This window comes from Hyperoodon ampullatus, assembly GCF_949752795.1.
Source record: "Hyperoodon ampullatus genome assembly, chromosome: 12".
In the NCBI taxonomy this organism is placed as follows: domain Eukaryota; kingdom Metazoa; phylum Chordata; class Mammalia; order Artiodactyla; family Ziphiidae; genus Hyperoodon; species Hyperoodon ampullatus.
Window position 1 is genome coordinate 23559297 of NC_136925.1, and position 16370 is coordinate 23575666.

The 16370-nt window shown below is 36.1% G+C and overlaps 1 protein-coding gene across 4 annotated transcripts in view; it reads right to left on the minus strand.

Moving 5' to 3' along the window:
• The window catches only part of MAP3K7 (mitogen-activated protein kinase kinase kinase 7), a gene marked incomplete at both ends in the record, with an annotated part of 66746 nt that overhangs the window by 15917 nt on the left and 34459 nt on the right, over nucleotides 1–16370 (minus strand). For 2 of the 4 annotated variants that reach the window (XM_079716809.1, XM_079716811.1), the window contains 4 exons: nucleotides 1180–1244; nucleotides 12073–12153; nucleotides 14737–14866; nucleotides 15514–15644. In XM_079716809.1, the coding sequence (XP_079572935.1) occupies nucleotides 1180–1244; nucleotides 12073–12153; nucleotides 14737–14866; nucleotides 15514–15644 (407 nt within the window). The remainder of the gene's footprint in view (nucleotides 1–1179; nucleotides 1245–12072; nucleotides 12154–14736; nucleotides 14867–15513; nucleotides 15645–16370) is intronic. The other 2 variants (XM_079716810.1, XM_079716812.1) reach the window with 1 other exon arrangement.

Consider the following 16370-nt stretch of genomic DNA (forward strand, 5'->3'; position numbering starts at 1 on the left):
ATGTGTGCATATATGTATTTGAGTGTGTGTATGGGTATTGCGAGAAATAAAAATATTTCCAGATATAAATGAAGATCAAGGCTATCTATCATTTAAATATCTCAAGTGGTTTTGTTAGTTAAGTTAGCTGATGGCTAGAAAAGGTTTTCAAATTTTTATTAATGACTACAAAGAACCTCTAAAATTTCAAGTATGTTATAAAAATGAAATAATAAAACACCTTTTAGATGAAAAGTACTAATACATTTTACCAGAAATTAAATCACATTATTTGTAACATATAATCCTATAATTTTTCATGAATATGGACCATAATGTGGTATTTTTATTACTTCAGATGCATGCTATAGTCTTAAAATACATTTATTTCAGCAAAACTGAAAGCAACAACAAAACCTCATAATTAGTTTTCAATTCATTTTAAGAATGTGATATAAATTATATATGTTAAGTCTATTGACCTGAGTAACAGAAAAAGCAATGACTGCTACTTTTATATACTTGGTTGGTTAAAACTCTGCACTCGTCAGAAATGGCTTAAATTATAGCACTGTCTGGGTCATCTGCAAAGAGGTAAGGGGCATTTAGAAGAATACCTAGAAATATAAAGATGAAGAATAAAAACCTGAACAACTGGGATAGAAGACTTTCTAGAGTTTATCCATCTGTTTAGTAAATACTGTCCTAAGGATGTTTCACAAAAATATAAATCTAGGGGATATGACAAATTAAAAGATGTTAAGAGTCCACCAAGTATGTCAGTGCCTGTGATCCCAGAGGAGCGATATCTTTTGGGGAAATATTTATTCCCCTCATTAGTAAAAAGGATATAATACTAATGATTCATTTTAGAGGACAATGTTAATGACAAATTGTTAAATTACAAAATTGAATACTTCCTTATTAAAGCATATATAAAAACCATATAACATACATAGAGCACTACTGAATTAATCAACCTATTTTCACAAATTTTCCTTCAAGTTAAATCAATAATGGCATCTATACTTTTTTTCCCTTAAGTATTTAAGTTCTGGTGATAATGAATTTCTCTATCATAATTTTAGGTCAACTCATAAAACTAATTTTGCAGAGTATATATATAGATATTATAGTTAATTCTTGATTTCTGCCCATTACTATTCTTCAAAGACAGAGAATTCAAATATTAAGTCTTACCTGACCAGGTTCTGTTCCAGTAACAGTCAAGTCTTGGATGGATCTACGTCTTGGCTGCCCGTTGCCTTTTAAAAAATAAAAGAAGTAAAATACTGAAATGTACTCGAAGAGAGAATAAGGGTTTAACTGCTACAGGAGAAAGTTGGAATCTGTTGCTCCTTGGATCTACACAAAATGTCTGTGAGAAAAATAAGTGAGTTTATTGCCTAAAAAAAAAAAAGTGAAAGAAAGATGTAAGGAGAGGAAGAGAAACAGCTACAGTATTTTAACTCAAAAATTGCTGGCCTACAACAAAGTATGCCCTGATACAATAACCACTCCTACTACACGAGGAGCTGCTGAATTCTCTTCTACCATCTTCTGTCATGTGTTTAAACAGATGAATGCTTGGGGGCTGAGGCTGATGACGGCATCTATTTCAAGGGCCTTACGTTACAGTTTCTACAGCAAGACAGCTAGCAGGTTGTAAGCCATGACTGACTTTAACCAACAGCAGGACCTGGTTTGATTCAGGGCCTGAAAGGATGCTTAGGCTTGCATTTATTACACTGAGTCACACTTACCTAATGCCATTAGTCTCTGTCAGAATCTAGTAATTTATTATTTGTGAACAACAACTCTTAATTTCCTAGTGGAGATGAATGACTCTCATTCCATTCCCAAACACACAGCTTGTTGAAATGGGCTAGTGTGTTAATCCTGCTCCAGGAACTTCTATGCTAAAAATAATTTAATTAAAAATCAGTTTATGAAAGAACTCTACAAATGTAAGTCTTCAGTAAAATGGAATGAATTAAACAACAGCTTCACTCAGCACTTTTACGGGAATAGGGCTGTTTATACAGTATCTTCTAAGATGAGAGATCAGCTGTCTAAAAGGAAACACCAAAATATTATGAGAAACAGCTGACAAAAAAGTTAAAATTCTTTTGACTCTGAAAGCTGTATTATGTAATTTCTCAACTAGTGGGCAGCACTCAGATCTTGTACTCTAATAGTTGTGGCCTGATTAGCAGACAGAATTCATTCTTAAAATTTTGTATTTCCATAACCTTCAGTACCTTATTTTAAACCAATCAGCAATATAATTTAGCATCTTCATCAAGGTGACCGTAGTATTTTGTACATAAACTAAAAGGACCTTACAACAGAAGAATAATGTTTAATGCAATAATACGTATAGTGAACAGAAAAACTCAAATTTACAGCCACCTTGAAAGTATAACTCTTTTCTATTTAAAGCTATGTTTTAGAATTCTTTGCATAATCTTAACTCAAATTTATTTCGAGTTTCATTTTATTCCAAGCTCCAACTTTCAATTAAATTTGACATAACAACAAACTGCACATTTACTGAATCAGGCACATTAAGATATTTCTGTGAGAACTTTTAATCATCCCTGTTTCCAGAGGACAAAAAGGATCCCGACCACCATGACTAATAAGCGATTTCAGGCACATTTCATTCAACACAATCATTCTAAAATTAGCTTAGATGAGACAGGCTTGTAAAATTGTCTGGAATTCTCTTTTCAGATTAGCAACATTTGTGAATCTGGGGAACCACCCAGCAGTGTCTAAAAATCAGTACATCACCATTGCAATAACAACAACAACAAGCTCCAATCTAGGTGAGGGAAGGAGGAAAGGGGAATAAAAGCTTTTAAGCAGGGTAAAGGAGAGCTGACAGTTAACAAATGCCTTAGAATGAGAAATCTTCAAGCTACAATATGAGTCAAAGCAAGCAATACTAGGTAATGCATTTTCATGAGCATAACCATGGCAGAAACCATCTGGCAAACAGTTCAGACAAAGCAAAAAAGGACTGCAATCAACAAATACTTGTTGCTCCAATATCAAGTTTTAAGTCATAATTTAGAAATATGAATGTAAAAAACATCAAGCTCCTATTATCGCAAATGAAAATTACTGGGTGTGTGCTCAGTAAATTTAGACTGATTTTGAATTTTTTGGTAACTAAACACTAATTTAGAAACTCACTAACTTTACACTTTTTTCAGGGTTCTTTGATATGTGCATAACTATATTACACATGGCAGTATACAGGGAAAAAAGAAGTAGAAATGAGGGACAATATGATGTTAACAGATGCTTAATCAAGGAATATGAAACCTGTAAATGATGTCCTAAGTATTTTATTCTGTAATGAATTCTGGAACTTTCACGACTTCGGGTAGGGAACAAATGATATTTTTAAGAATAACTTTTCTAAGTAAGAGCAACAAAAGGAATACACTATATCCCTAAGCCCCTCCCCCACCAAACAGGGTGGTTGGAATGGCAGCTGATAGGTCGATCATTTCTACCACACTAAAACAAAATCCATCTCTTCAAAACGCTGCTCTTTTTAAGTACAACTGATTTCCTGAGCTGGTATTTGAAAGTCATCATAGAGTCCCGCCAGAGACTGCTGGATTAGGTCCCAGAGAGTAACTCTTGAGGTTTTTCTTATCGGTTTCCTTACCTTAACTACTTACATTTTTCTATGTTTCAACTTCCTGAAGACTCTCTTCATGTAAAAATCAACACATTTTCCTGGAGACATCTCTTAAACAAAATGTTGGAAATTCTGATATTCATGAGTTTTGAATATTAAAAATTATGGGACACTATCCTTATGTGTAAAATACAGAAGATTTAAAAAATTCACACAGCACCGTACACTGCAGGATTATACTACTGCTTCAGGGTAAACTGAATATGTAATTTAAAAATATATGTTAACTGACACTGCATAAATACAAAGGATCATGAGCGATTACTACAAGCAACTATATGCCAATAAAATGGACAACCTGGAAGAAATGAACAAATTCTCAGAAAAGCACAACCTTCCGAGACTGAACCAGGAAGAAATAGAAAATATAAACTGACCAATCACAAGCACTGAAATTGAAACTGAGATTAAAAATCTTCCAACAAACAAAAGCCCAGGACCAGATGGCTTCACACGTGAATTCTATCAAACATTTAGAGAAGAGCTAACACCTATCCTGCTCTAACTCTTCCAAAATATAGCAGAGAGAGGAACACTCCCAAATTCATTGTGAGGCCACCATCACCCTGATACCAAAACCAGACAAAGATGTCACAAAGAAAGAAAACTACAGGCCAATATCGCCGATGAACATAGATACAAAAATCCTCAACAAAATACTAGCAAACAGAATCCAATAGCACATTAAAAGGATCATACACCATGATCAAGTGGGGTTTATCCCAGGAATGCAAGGATTCTTCAATATACGCAAATCAATGTGACACACCATATTAACAAATTGAAGGATAAAAACCACATAATAGTCTCAATAGATGCAGAAAAACCTTTTGACAAAATTCAACACCCACTTATGATAAAAACTCTCCAGAAAATAAGCATAGAGGGAACCTACCTCAACATAATAAAGGTCATATATATGACAAACCCACAGCCAACAGCATTCTCAATGGTGAAAAACTGAAACCGTTTCCACTAAGATCAGGAACAAGACAAGGTTGCCCACTCTCACCACTCTTATTCAACATAGTTTTGGAAGTTTTAGCCACAGCAATCAGAGAAGAAAAAGAAATAAAAGAAGTAAAACTGTCACTGTCTGCAGATGACATGATACTATACACAGAGAATCCTAAAGATGCTACCAGAAAACTACCAGAGCTAATCAATGAATTTGGTAAAGTAGCAGGATACAAAAGTAATGCACAGAAATCTCTTGCATTCCTATATACGAATGATGAAAAATCTGAAAAAGAAATTAAGGAAACACTCCCATTTACCACTGCAACAAAAAGAATAAAATTCCTAGGAATAAACCTACCTAAGGAGACAAAAGACCTGTATACAGAAAAGTATAAGACACTGATGAAAGAAATTAAAGATGATACAAACAGATGGAGAGATATACCATGTTCTTGGATTGGAAGAATCAACATTGTGAAAATGACTATACTATCCAAAGCAATCTACAGATTCAATGCAATCCCTATCAAACTACCAATGGCATTTTTCACAGAACTAGAACAAAAAATTTCACAATTTATATGGAAACACAAAAGACCCCAAATAGTCAAAGCAATCTTGAGAAAGAAAAATGGAGCTGGAGGAATCAGGCTCCCGGACTTCAGACTGTACTACAAAGCTACAGTAATCAATACAGTATGATACTAGCACAAAAACAGAAATACAGATCAATGGAACAGGAGAGAAAGCCCAGAGATAAACCCACACACATATGGTCACCCCATCTTTGATAAAGGAGGCAAGAATACACAATGGAGAAAAGACAGTCTCTTCAATAAGTGGTGCTGGGAAAGCTGGACAGCTACATGTAAAAGAATGAAATTAGAACACTTCCTAACACCATACACAAAAATAAACTCAAAATGGATTAAAGACCTAAATGTAAGGCCAGACACTATAAAACTCTTAGAGGAAAACACAGGAGGAACACTCTTGGACATAAATCACAGGAAGATCCTTTTTGACCCACCTCCTAGAGAAATGGAAATAAAAAAAGAAATAAACAAATGGGACCTAATGAAACTTAAAAGCTTTTGCGCATCAAAGGAAACCATAAATAAGACAAAAAGACAACCCTCAGGATGGGAGAAAATACTTGCAAACGAAGCAAGTGACAAAGGATTAATCTCCAAAATATACAAGCAGCTCATGCAGCTCAATATCAAAAAAACAAACAACCCAATCCAAAAATGGGCAGAAGACCTAAACAGACATTTCTCCAAAGAAGATATACAGACTGCCAATGAACACATGAAAGGATGCTCAACATCACTAATCATTAGAGAAATGCAAATCCAAACTACAGTGAGGTGTCATCTCACACTGGTCAGAATGGCCATCATCAAAAATACTACAAACAATAAATGCTGGAGAGGGTGTGGAGAAAAGGGAACCCTCTTGCACTGTTGGTGGGAATGTAAATTGATACAGCCACCACGGAGAACAGTATAGAGGTTCCTTAAAAAACTAAAAATAGAACTACCATATGACCCAAAAATCCCACTACTGGGCGTATACCCTGAGAAAACCATAATTCAAAAAGAGTCATGTATCACAATGTTCGCTGCAGCTCTATTTACAATAGCCAGAACATGGAAGCAACCTAAGTGTCCATCGACAGATGAATGGATAAAGAAGATGTGGCACATATGTACAATGGAATATTACTCAGCCATAAAAAGAAATGAAATTGAGTTATTTGTAGTGAGGTGGATGGACCTAGAGTCTGTCATACAGAGTGAAGTAAGTCAGAAAGAGAAAAACAAATACTGTATGCTAACACATATATATGGAATCTGAAGAAAAAAAAAGATTCTGAGGAACCTAGGGGCAGGACAGGAATAAAGACGCAGACATGGAGAATGGACGTGAGGACACGGGGAGGGGGAAGGGTAAGCTGGGACAAAGTGAGTCACAAGAGGGATGGGATATGGGGATATATGTACACATATAGCTGATTCACTTTGTTATAAACCAGAAACTAACACAACAATGTAAAGCAATTATACTGCAATAAAGATGTTAAAAAATATATATGTATATATTAAAGTTGGCACAAGTTTCATATTCCTTTACTAGTTTTAACAATTCTGGCTGGTTTCCTTTTTTTTTTTTAAAGATTTTTTTGATGTGGACCATTTTTAAAGTCTTTTTATTGAATCTGTTACGATACTGCTTCTGGTTTTTTTTTTTTTTATGTTTTGGTTTTTTGGCTGCGAGGCATGTGGGATCTTAGCTCCCCGACCAGAGATCGAACCTGCACCCCCTGCATTGGAAGGCCAAGGACTGCCTGGACCACCAGGGAAGTACCTGGCTGGTTTTTTAGAATAAAGGCTCCTTTAGGGTGGGGTATTTTCCCCCCTACCAAAGGAAAGCAATTACTATTGATGAGTTTTGCTTTCTAATAAACCTACTTTATTAGGTTAGAGTTCAATTATTTAGATTAAAAAAAAAGTGTTCTTGGTAGACCACAATATGGTGCAAAGAGACTACCTAAATATTTATTCACTGTTAGGTTAGATGCACTTCCCTATTTAATTAGCCACAAATATAGAATTCTGCTGAAGGTGCGGTGGCTACCCTTGGCAGAATCAGGAATAGTATATCTCAGTAGAGCTCTCCTTGGGCCTCAGTGTCCCTAAATAAAGGTTTACAGCTGTTAATGACACTGTGCAAGGTAGGAACTTGAAGATCTAGAAAAGCTCAGTTCTTCCTATCTCATGTCTCTTCATATTGGCGCTGCACTATTTAAAAAGGGGAAGAATTGCACTAATAACTTACGTACATACAGTTATAGGAATGTTTACAAACAGTACCTACTGGTTCTTGAACCAAATATAGTATTAGAAGGTTTTATTTCCAGCCTGATGGAAAAAGCAAAGTGGTGCCCAGGTGTCTCTGCACAGCATCTCAGCCTCCAGCTGCCCAGCATTCTACAAGGTCCTCACCACTCCCCTCCACCCCCGGCCCCCCCATTTAAATTACCTAGGATATTTGAAACTTCTGAAGGAGGAAAACAACACATAGGTATTAGAAAGCTAACTACCCATTTACTTTCTGTTAAATATTACGTTTGGCCCTTTCCATATTCTACTTATTCTACTTAACTATATATTAACACTTACTTTTGGAAAATACCCAATATACAATAGAGCTAAATGTACCTGACTGAAATTAAAAGTGAATGAATAGTCATTAAAATTTTCTCAGTTAAGAGATCTAAATGCAGCTGAAATCATAAGGATTCGTAAAGTTTCTTTTCAGCTTCAAGAATATTATAAACAAGAAATATCAATTAAATTCAGGGACCTGGGCAAAAATATTTTATATATATTAACAAGATTGACTCAAAACATTTGCATATTCAATCTTCTTTATCAAATCCTTAAGAACAGTACGTAAGACAGTACATAATGCTCTTTGGTCAAAGCATTCTAAAATCCAAGAACTGAATAAACAAAAATCCATGTTGTTATTAAAGTCTTAAAGGAAAAAAAAATAGAAACATTTAAAGCAATCCAATAATATGCCACCCATTCTCTTTTCTTCAAATAAAAGTGATACAAATTAAAATGTACTGGTTGAAAAGGAGAAAGGATTATGCTTTTAAAACTCCAAGTTTTAATGGAAAACATTTAAGAAAGCCTATTTCCTTTCCTGGAAGTCTTATAATGTTCAATAAACAAATGGATTAGAAAACTATAGATCAAATGGTTTAAATTCTGGGCAAGAGACTTCTACATTTACATTAACTTTGCTTAGGTAGCACACCGTTACTGGGCAGGACCTTCTTCACAAATGAAGAGTTAGCAAAATGTCATACTCTATTGGTAATTTGCTCTTAATTATGTGTCTTGCTTGATAAAAAGAAGCCAGATCGATCTATAGCCACTCTCTGTGGGCAGGGGAAAGTGGAAAGAATGGTTATCCATACCAAAGTTTGCCAATACCTCTTTAGAGCCAGGGTCAAGGTAGAAGGGGTACAAAAAATTGTGTAGTCCGATCCAGAGGAAGTCCTGAGGTATTAAAGGTCCATTTTTGCACGACCTGAGAGACTGTTAAACTGATGAATATTGGTGTTAGCTGTAAGTTGCTTGTTCTTCCTCATTTGTTGGTGACAGAGTATATAATAGTGTTGAAAATCAAGCAAAACACAAGATTTAAATTTACTGACCCTATGACTAGGTTAGGCATTTTAGTCATTATAAAAATGTATTAAAAAAAATCTTTAGAGTAATAGTGTGCATTTAAAAACTTTTAAAACTTGGTAAGGTTTTTAAAAATGCAAGAAACAACAAACACTTCAGAAAAGACACATTTGTACACTGTCAATAAATACACATAAAAATTTATGTGATGCTTAAATGAGCACTCCTATTAAAAAGAGGCTGTTTATTCCAAGAGGTACATTAGACAGTATACTGCACTTGGCCAAAGGAAATTATTATTGAAACTACTTATCCAAAACAGATAAGATAAAAAGTACAGCTATATTAAAAAAAATGCTTACAAAGGGGATCCAATGCTAATTAATGCCAGTTTGGATATATCAAGAAGTCTCTGGTAATATAACCACAGAGCTTGTAGGGAAACCAACCTCGAGGAAAAAATTCTAGAAGGTATTAAAAAATTGGGGGAATTAAATTTCATTCTCCTTTACAATTAAAATGGCCATGTAAGACATTTGAGATATTCCCAAAGCACGGGTTATATCTTTATGTTTAATTTAAAAATATAACCTAAGAACAAATTAATGTTTAGCTTTTGTGTCCAACTGTTTCAATTCCAGTGCTTGCATCCTTTTATTAAAGGAAGTGAAACTGATTAGGTTAATGTTTGAATATCTGGGAAAAAACCCAACAAGAATATTTAATAAAATGTATTACCGAATAATATTTCCATTTGAACAGCATTGTTACTCTGGCAATTAAGAGCAGAATTAAGCTTTCCTGACTCCGTAAGTATCCAATGTCATAAAAAAGCGTCTCCTGGCTGAAGAGCGCACTTAAATTTAATACGAACCCTAATGAAGTGCAAGGCAGAATTATTCTAACTTCTCTGACTCAAACAAAACAGGAGAACATGGATGTAATTTGGCATCAGAAGATCTAGGATGGGATCCTGGCTGTGTGACTCTGGGAAAACCATTCAACATCATCAGAGCTAAGATTTTCATCTGTAAAATGGCTATAATTTTATCTGATAACCTAGTTATAAGACTTATGAAGGTTAATTAAGATGATGTGCTTTAAACTACTTTATAGGCCACACAGCACATCTAAGCAGGGTTTCTCAACCTTGGCACTGCTGACACTTCCGGCTGGATAATTCTTGGCTGTGGGTAGCTGCCCGGGACATTGCAGACCGTGTAGCAGCATCCCTGGCTTCTGTCCACCATATGCCAGTAGCACCTATTAGTTTTGACAATCAAAAATGTTTCCAGATGTTGCCAAATGTCCCCTGGGGGGCAAATGCACCCTGGAGGAGAACCACTGAGACTATTATTCTTTCTCCTCTCTCCCTCGTTATCTTGTACACCATTGGCTATTTCACCCACTATGTGTGGGTGTATCTGTTCTTAATGCTTACCCATAAGACCCGGATTAAGATTATTGTGCCACCTGCCTAAACTTTCCTGATTCCCTCAAACGTTTAAGATAATCACAGCTCAGCAGTATGTATGTTTAAATGTTGCCACTTCTTCAGTCAGAATATTATTCCCTTAAACTTAGGACCTTTCAGTGTAGAGGTAAAATGATCCTAAGTACTTTGCTAATTTTGAAAGCAGCTCATGGCTCAATAAATAAAATTACTATGTAAAGAAAGGGTTAACGGTATTCTCTGAATGGCAACAGTGAAAATGCTGTAAAGTAAACCACTTTGATAACTAGAATAAAAGTTAATTACTCTAGAAATAAAATGGTTTTGTATAGACAAAATGGCCCCTAAGAACTGTATAACTTATATTTTACACATATCTCTTATATACAAATTTTACATGTATCATAGTTCCTAGCCGCTGGAGCTCAACAATGGTTTGTTCATTTACGTAATAGGCACATATTTACTAAACACTATGTGTGAGGCACTGAGCCAGATACTGCTGGTGCCATCAATAATAAATCACAAAGGCATGGTCTCTATCCTCATGTTTCAGTTTACTGGAGGAGAAAAGAACTACTAGGCATTCAGATATAATCTAATACTATGCTAAAAGCACAATCACAGGCAAAGGACAGTGTGCTGGGGCATTCACCTAACTACGCCCATGACTGTGTGGGGAAAACTATATTTCCCTGTCAAAATTTCAGGGGAAGAGGTGGAGGAAAACCTAAAGCAGAAGGGTAAATAAATGATGATTCTGATAACATATATTAACCAATACTGAAGGTCACATATACCACTTAAGTTTCTATTGAAAATGGTGATTTAGGTGCATCTGTGAAATGATCACCATAAGAAATAAAAGCAATTTGCCAATATCAGACACGGAGGTACCGTGTGTGAGTTAGGTATAAAAACACGTAATCTGCAAGAAGATTCTCCTGATACACAGGAATCAAAACTGACCATAATTCTTTGGCAGGATACCAAACAAAACAGCAAATCTCATTTAGTTTTACTTCATTTCTGTTTTCTAGGTTAAGGCGAAACGGTATTTAGCAACTCTTTTCTCAACTTCCTATTTCACTTGCTCCCAACAGAAAGAGGCTGGGATAGAACGCCTAGAGGGAGCCCCAAAGTAGTAACGAAGGAAGGAAAGGAGCGAAGGACAACAAATAGTTTTTTTTTTTTTTTTGCGATACGCGGGCCTCTCACTGTCGTGGCCTCTCCCATTGCGGAGCACAGGCTCCGGACGCGCAGGCTCAGCGGTCGTGGCCCACGGGCCCAGCCGCTGAGCGGCATGTGGGATCTTCCCGGACCAGGGCACGAACCCGTGTCCCCTGCATCGGCAGGCGGACTCTCAACCTCTGCGCCACCAGGGAAGCCCCAACAAATAGTTTTAAAGGATTGTTTCCTCTTTCTGCTGGGTGCAAAAAAGGTCTGGGTTCAGCTCTTCCGCTCACTTAGAAGATGAGAGGAACTTGGCAGAATTCTGGACTGGTATGCTCCCTTCCGTGAAAACGTTCACTTTACCTTCTATTTTATCCTCAGTTTTGGAGATGTGAGGTTTCCTGCCAAGCCCACTTCAGTGTAGATAAACATATACAGTTTTTAATCTGTCTCCCTAATGGCTGCATGTAAGGCATCTATTTTCACGTTCTATCAAATTGGAGCAAGAAGCATTTTTTAAGTACCAGGGATCATTATTCCAGTTCCACAGCTATTAGACCGACTCAGGTGGTCTATGATACCTGATATGACGATCTCAGGGACATCCAGAATGTTGCCAAATGAAGCAGTTTTACGGTGGCCCCGTTTAGGCTTGGAAAAGGCTGCAAAAACACATATATACAGTATACATGCAAACAACTACAAATAGTAATAGAAAACGATGAACAAAAACAGAATACTTTTCAAATAGTTATGTTAATAACACTTCATGCAGAATGGCATGCAGAACTATCTAACTTTTCATCCATGCTTAGAAAAGGCGTGATTAAGGAGCAAACAACTACCAATACAAGATGTTTCACATACTGGCTTTAATTAGCAGGAAAAAAAAATAGGGCCGAGACAAACAGAGCTGCAGGGTAATGAGAAAGCTAGATTTCAAACATGTTCATAGAAATAATCTACCTAAGTGAAACCACTGAAGTGCAATGGGGGGATCTAGGATGAAACTGGGAAGGAAAAGAGGAGTTAAAAAGAAATAAGCTGCCATATTTGTTTTAAATGAACAAACACAGGAATGTATGTCCGATTAGGTGCTTCTTGAAGTGTGCTATAAAGTAAAATTCAGTGATTAAATGATAATTACTGAATCAAAGTATGAAATGTTTATGCTTTTATAATTGTAAACATTTAAACATACTTCTGGTAAACTGAGTATTTATTGTAGTTTCCAAAGTTTAGGGTATATTCCTGCTAAACTTGAAAAGTATTGAAAGGCTGGAAAATATGAACCTTTCAAAGTAAGACAGTTCACCAACAGATGTTCAACCATCTGTTTTACATTTAGGCACAGAAAGGATAGGGTAATTCAAATGTGTGGTTACCTTTAATCTAGTGAAATAACACTTCTGTAAAGAATACTTATAAACCAGTACCTGACTAAAAAACTGACACGAGCAGATATAAAATTACTGTTATTACATTACAGAACATTTCCTGTTTTAGGGTAGCAATCACTATTTGGCAGGTCTAACTTGAATGATATTCCTGAAACGAAAAAGGCTGCCGAAGTGTAAGCATGTGTTCCTGTGTACACTGTTCATTGGACACTACGCTGCGACACTCCGACTCCACACAGAAACGCTTGTGACTCATGGAAGCCAGGAAAGCTCGACAGTGGCTGGTGACCTCCATTCAACTTGATCGTTTCTAAAGACCCATCTGTGTGGCAGAGACTCCTGGTCACCAGCGCAACAGAATCCCAACTTTATTCAGGACAGCAATGCTCCTAGATAAAAGATTGCAGATCCTTCCTTCCCATGGAGCCACAGGGCTCTTCCTTCCCACCTGCCCCTATCACTATGGCCAATGACATCTATGTGGGAGTTGTTAGGAGGGACTTCTGGGAAAGCTCCTTAAAAAAGCCTGGGCATGAGCCCTCCCCCTAATTCTTGCTTCTTGATGCCAGGACTGTGGATGTGATGATTGGAACTGTAATAGCCATTATGGAGTACAAAGTAACCTTCAGGATGAAAGCCACACAATGGGGATTATGACACAGAGAGACAGAAGAAACCCAGTTACCTAATGATCATGGAGCCTACCTCCAGATTTGTTTGTGTGTGAAAAATAAAGCTTATATGTTAAAGACACTGTTATTTTGGATATTCTGTAATATCTAACTGATTCTAATGCTAACTGATAAAATAAGCAATTAGTTGAAGACAAGTACAGTTAGGATGGTCCACTGGACAACTTCTTTCTGAAAAGACCTTCACACAAAATGAAAATATTCTATTTAGAAAAAAACCATAAAGACCTAAAAAAAAGAGGACAAAAACAAAAAACCAAACAAACAAAACCGAAAAACCTGGTTAGCTAAGTTAAAAAAAAAATAAGCTAATACACTTGGAAATATACTTGTATACACATATGTAGTTAAAAGACTAGAGGTAAATACATAAAAATGTTGTTTATCTCTGAGTGGGACAATTATGGAAGACTGGTATTTTAATTTGTTTATATTTCCATATTTTCCACAATAGACATGTATTTGTAATCAGTTCCTCTCCACCCCTGGGGGAATCAGAAAGAAAACAATTTAACCCAGCATTACTAAATGAACCTGGTTAGAAAAGGTTAGAAGCTCACTCAGGTAACAAAACATGTAATTATTTTTGTGCTGACCAGTCTTTCTGACAAAATGGAATATAAATGCTAGCTTTTTCAAGATCAAATAAAATTACCGTGATCTTTTATTTTATAATTAAAAGAATTAATCATAAACTTAGCGACTTTTTGCCACTGAAAGTAGGAGCAGCAGCAGATAGTAAGGCCAAATTATATTTGGATCTGGAGTACATTTTCCTGCTAATTTCAAAACATTTGCTATTACTTGAGTTCAGCACAAAATTCTAGTAGAATCACTCAAAATCCTCCAAAACATCCTGGTTTTGGCAAAATTTCAATTTCTCACTTAGATTTTCAGCTCGTGTTTGAGCTGAATTCCATTTGATAAAATCTGTAATTAGGAAGGTGTATTTTATAATCCAAATAATTTTACAAATCATGCTTTCCTTATTTGGAATTTGAGACACTTTTTGCTAGAAGCATAGGAAGTATATTGTAAACTAACTTCCTACTTTAAAAAAAATTTAGGACACGCACAAAAAAACCACTGACATTCCCACTACTGAAGCAATTGAAACTACCATTTTCACTCCTCTTTAGACTTTTTTTTTTACCTGTGGTTGCAGCAATTCTGGCCTCTATTTCAGACATGTCAGCACTCATCCTCTTGCCTTCAGAGGTTGGGGGCAAGCTCTCCACACTGCTCCCACGAGAAGCTCCCAAGCTCAAACGTCCAGATTCGCTCTGTTAAAAATACAGGTCAATTTGAATCACTAAAGCTCTTTATATTTAAAAATCCTGGACAGCCTAGAAGGAGGAATATACCAACTGGGATTCTTAGGGGTTCTGTTCTGAAAGAAATAGAAAGTTTTCAGGGAGAGGGAGCTGTAAGGCTGAGGGAGAACAAGCTGCAGATGCTGGCCTTTAGGACAGGCTGGTCACTAGAGTTAAATGCCCCAAATATTGGTTAACCTAAATGCATCGGACAAGATGAATAAAGTCACTCTTTAAAATGTTTTAAAACCAATAATAGCAAAAATATAACAAATCTGGATAATATGAAATGAGAGATCTAGGACAATTCCTTTAACTGGGGAAGGAATACGCATTTTATATTTGTAGCCATCAACCGTTCAAGTTAGGGATCACTGTAAGGCAGGAGCTGCACAGGTGGCAAAGGAAGCAATCATCAGAAGAGGAAATGATTTGACTGGTAGTGAATTCTAGGAGAAAATCATTACACATCTCTACTCTTAAGCTTGCCTGTCTGTTTCAGGAACAAGATTCAGGACTTATATAAAGGAAGAGGACAAACAATTAACTTGTTAGTATAATGCTCATGACTACTGGTTAGGTTACCAAAAGATTTTACTTTTAGTAACAAAACAAACCTGTTGTTTTGCCTGGTTTTTCAACAATTTTGATTCTAAGCGTTTAATAGTATCATTTGTGGCAGGAACTTGCTCCATATTAGTGTCGCTTTTATTACTGGTATTTGTAGAAGTGATGTCCATGAATGAGCCTAGGAAAGCAGAAACATTTATGACTACAGGTTGGGAATAATACAAATGCTTCATTCAATAAGATGCAACTTAAATTCTTTTCTAAACTAGCAAGACATAAATAGAAATAAAATTGAAGACTTTTCAAGCTAATAAAGATACCCAAACAAACCCATTTTAAATGAAATTTAAGGATAGCACAAAAAGGGAACCAAAACGCCTAGTCTTCAAATAGTCAAGGATGACTTTAAGATTCTTAGCCTGAGCTAGCAGAATGGAGTGGCTATTAATCAAGATGGGGAAGACCACGGGAGGAATGACTTTGAAGTGAGCTCAGTTAGGAAATGGTAATTTTGAGTTCCTAGTAGATATCAAGCAAGTAGTTGGATATATGAGTGTGGAGTTCAGGTCTGGGATGGAGCAAAACATTGGCAAATACATGGTATACAAAGCCATGACACTGGATGAGATTACCAAGGAAATGAATTTAGATAGATAAGCAAAGAGCCAAATAACTAAGCCCTGAGCACTCTCACGTTTATAGGTTGGGAAGATGAGGAATAAACAGCATAGGAAAACATGAGAACAAATGACCAGAGATGTAAGATGAAACCCAGGCTGGTATGGTATCCTAGAGATCAACTCAAAGTGCTGAAAGAAGTAGAGAGTAATGAACTGTGTCAAAGGCTGCTAAGAATCAAAAAAGATGAGAACTGAAAAATCATTCATTTAGATTTTAGTAATGT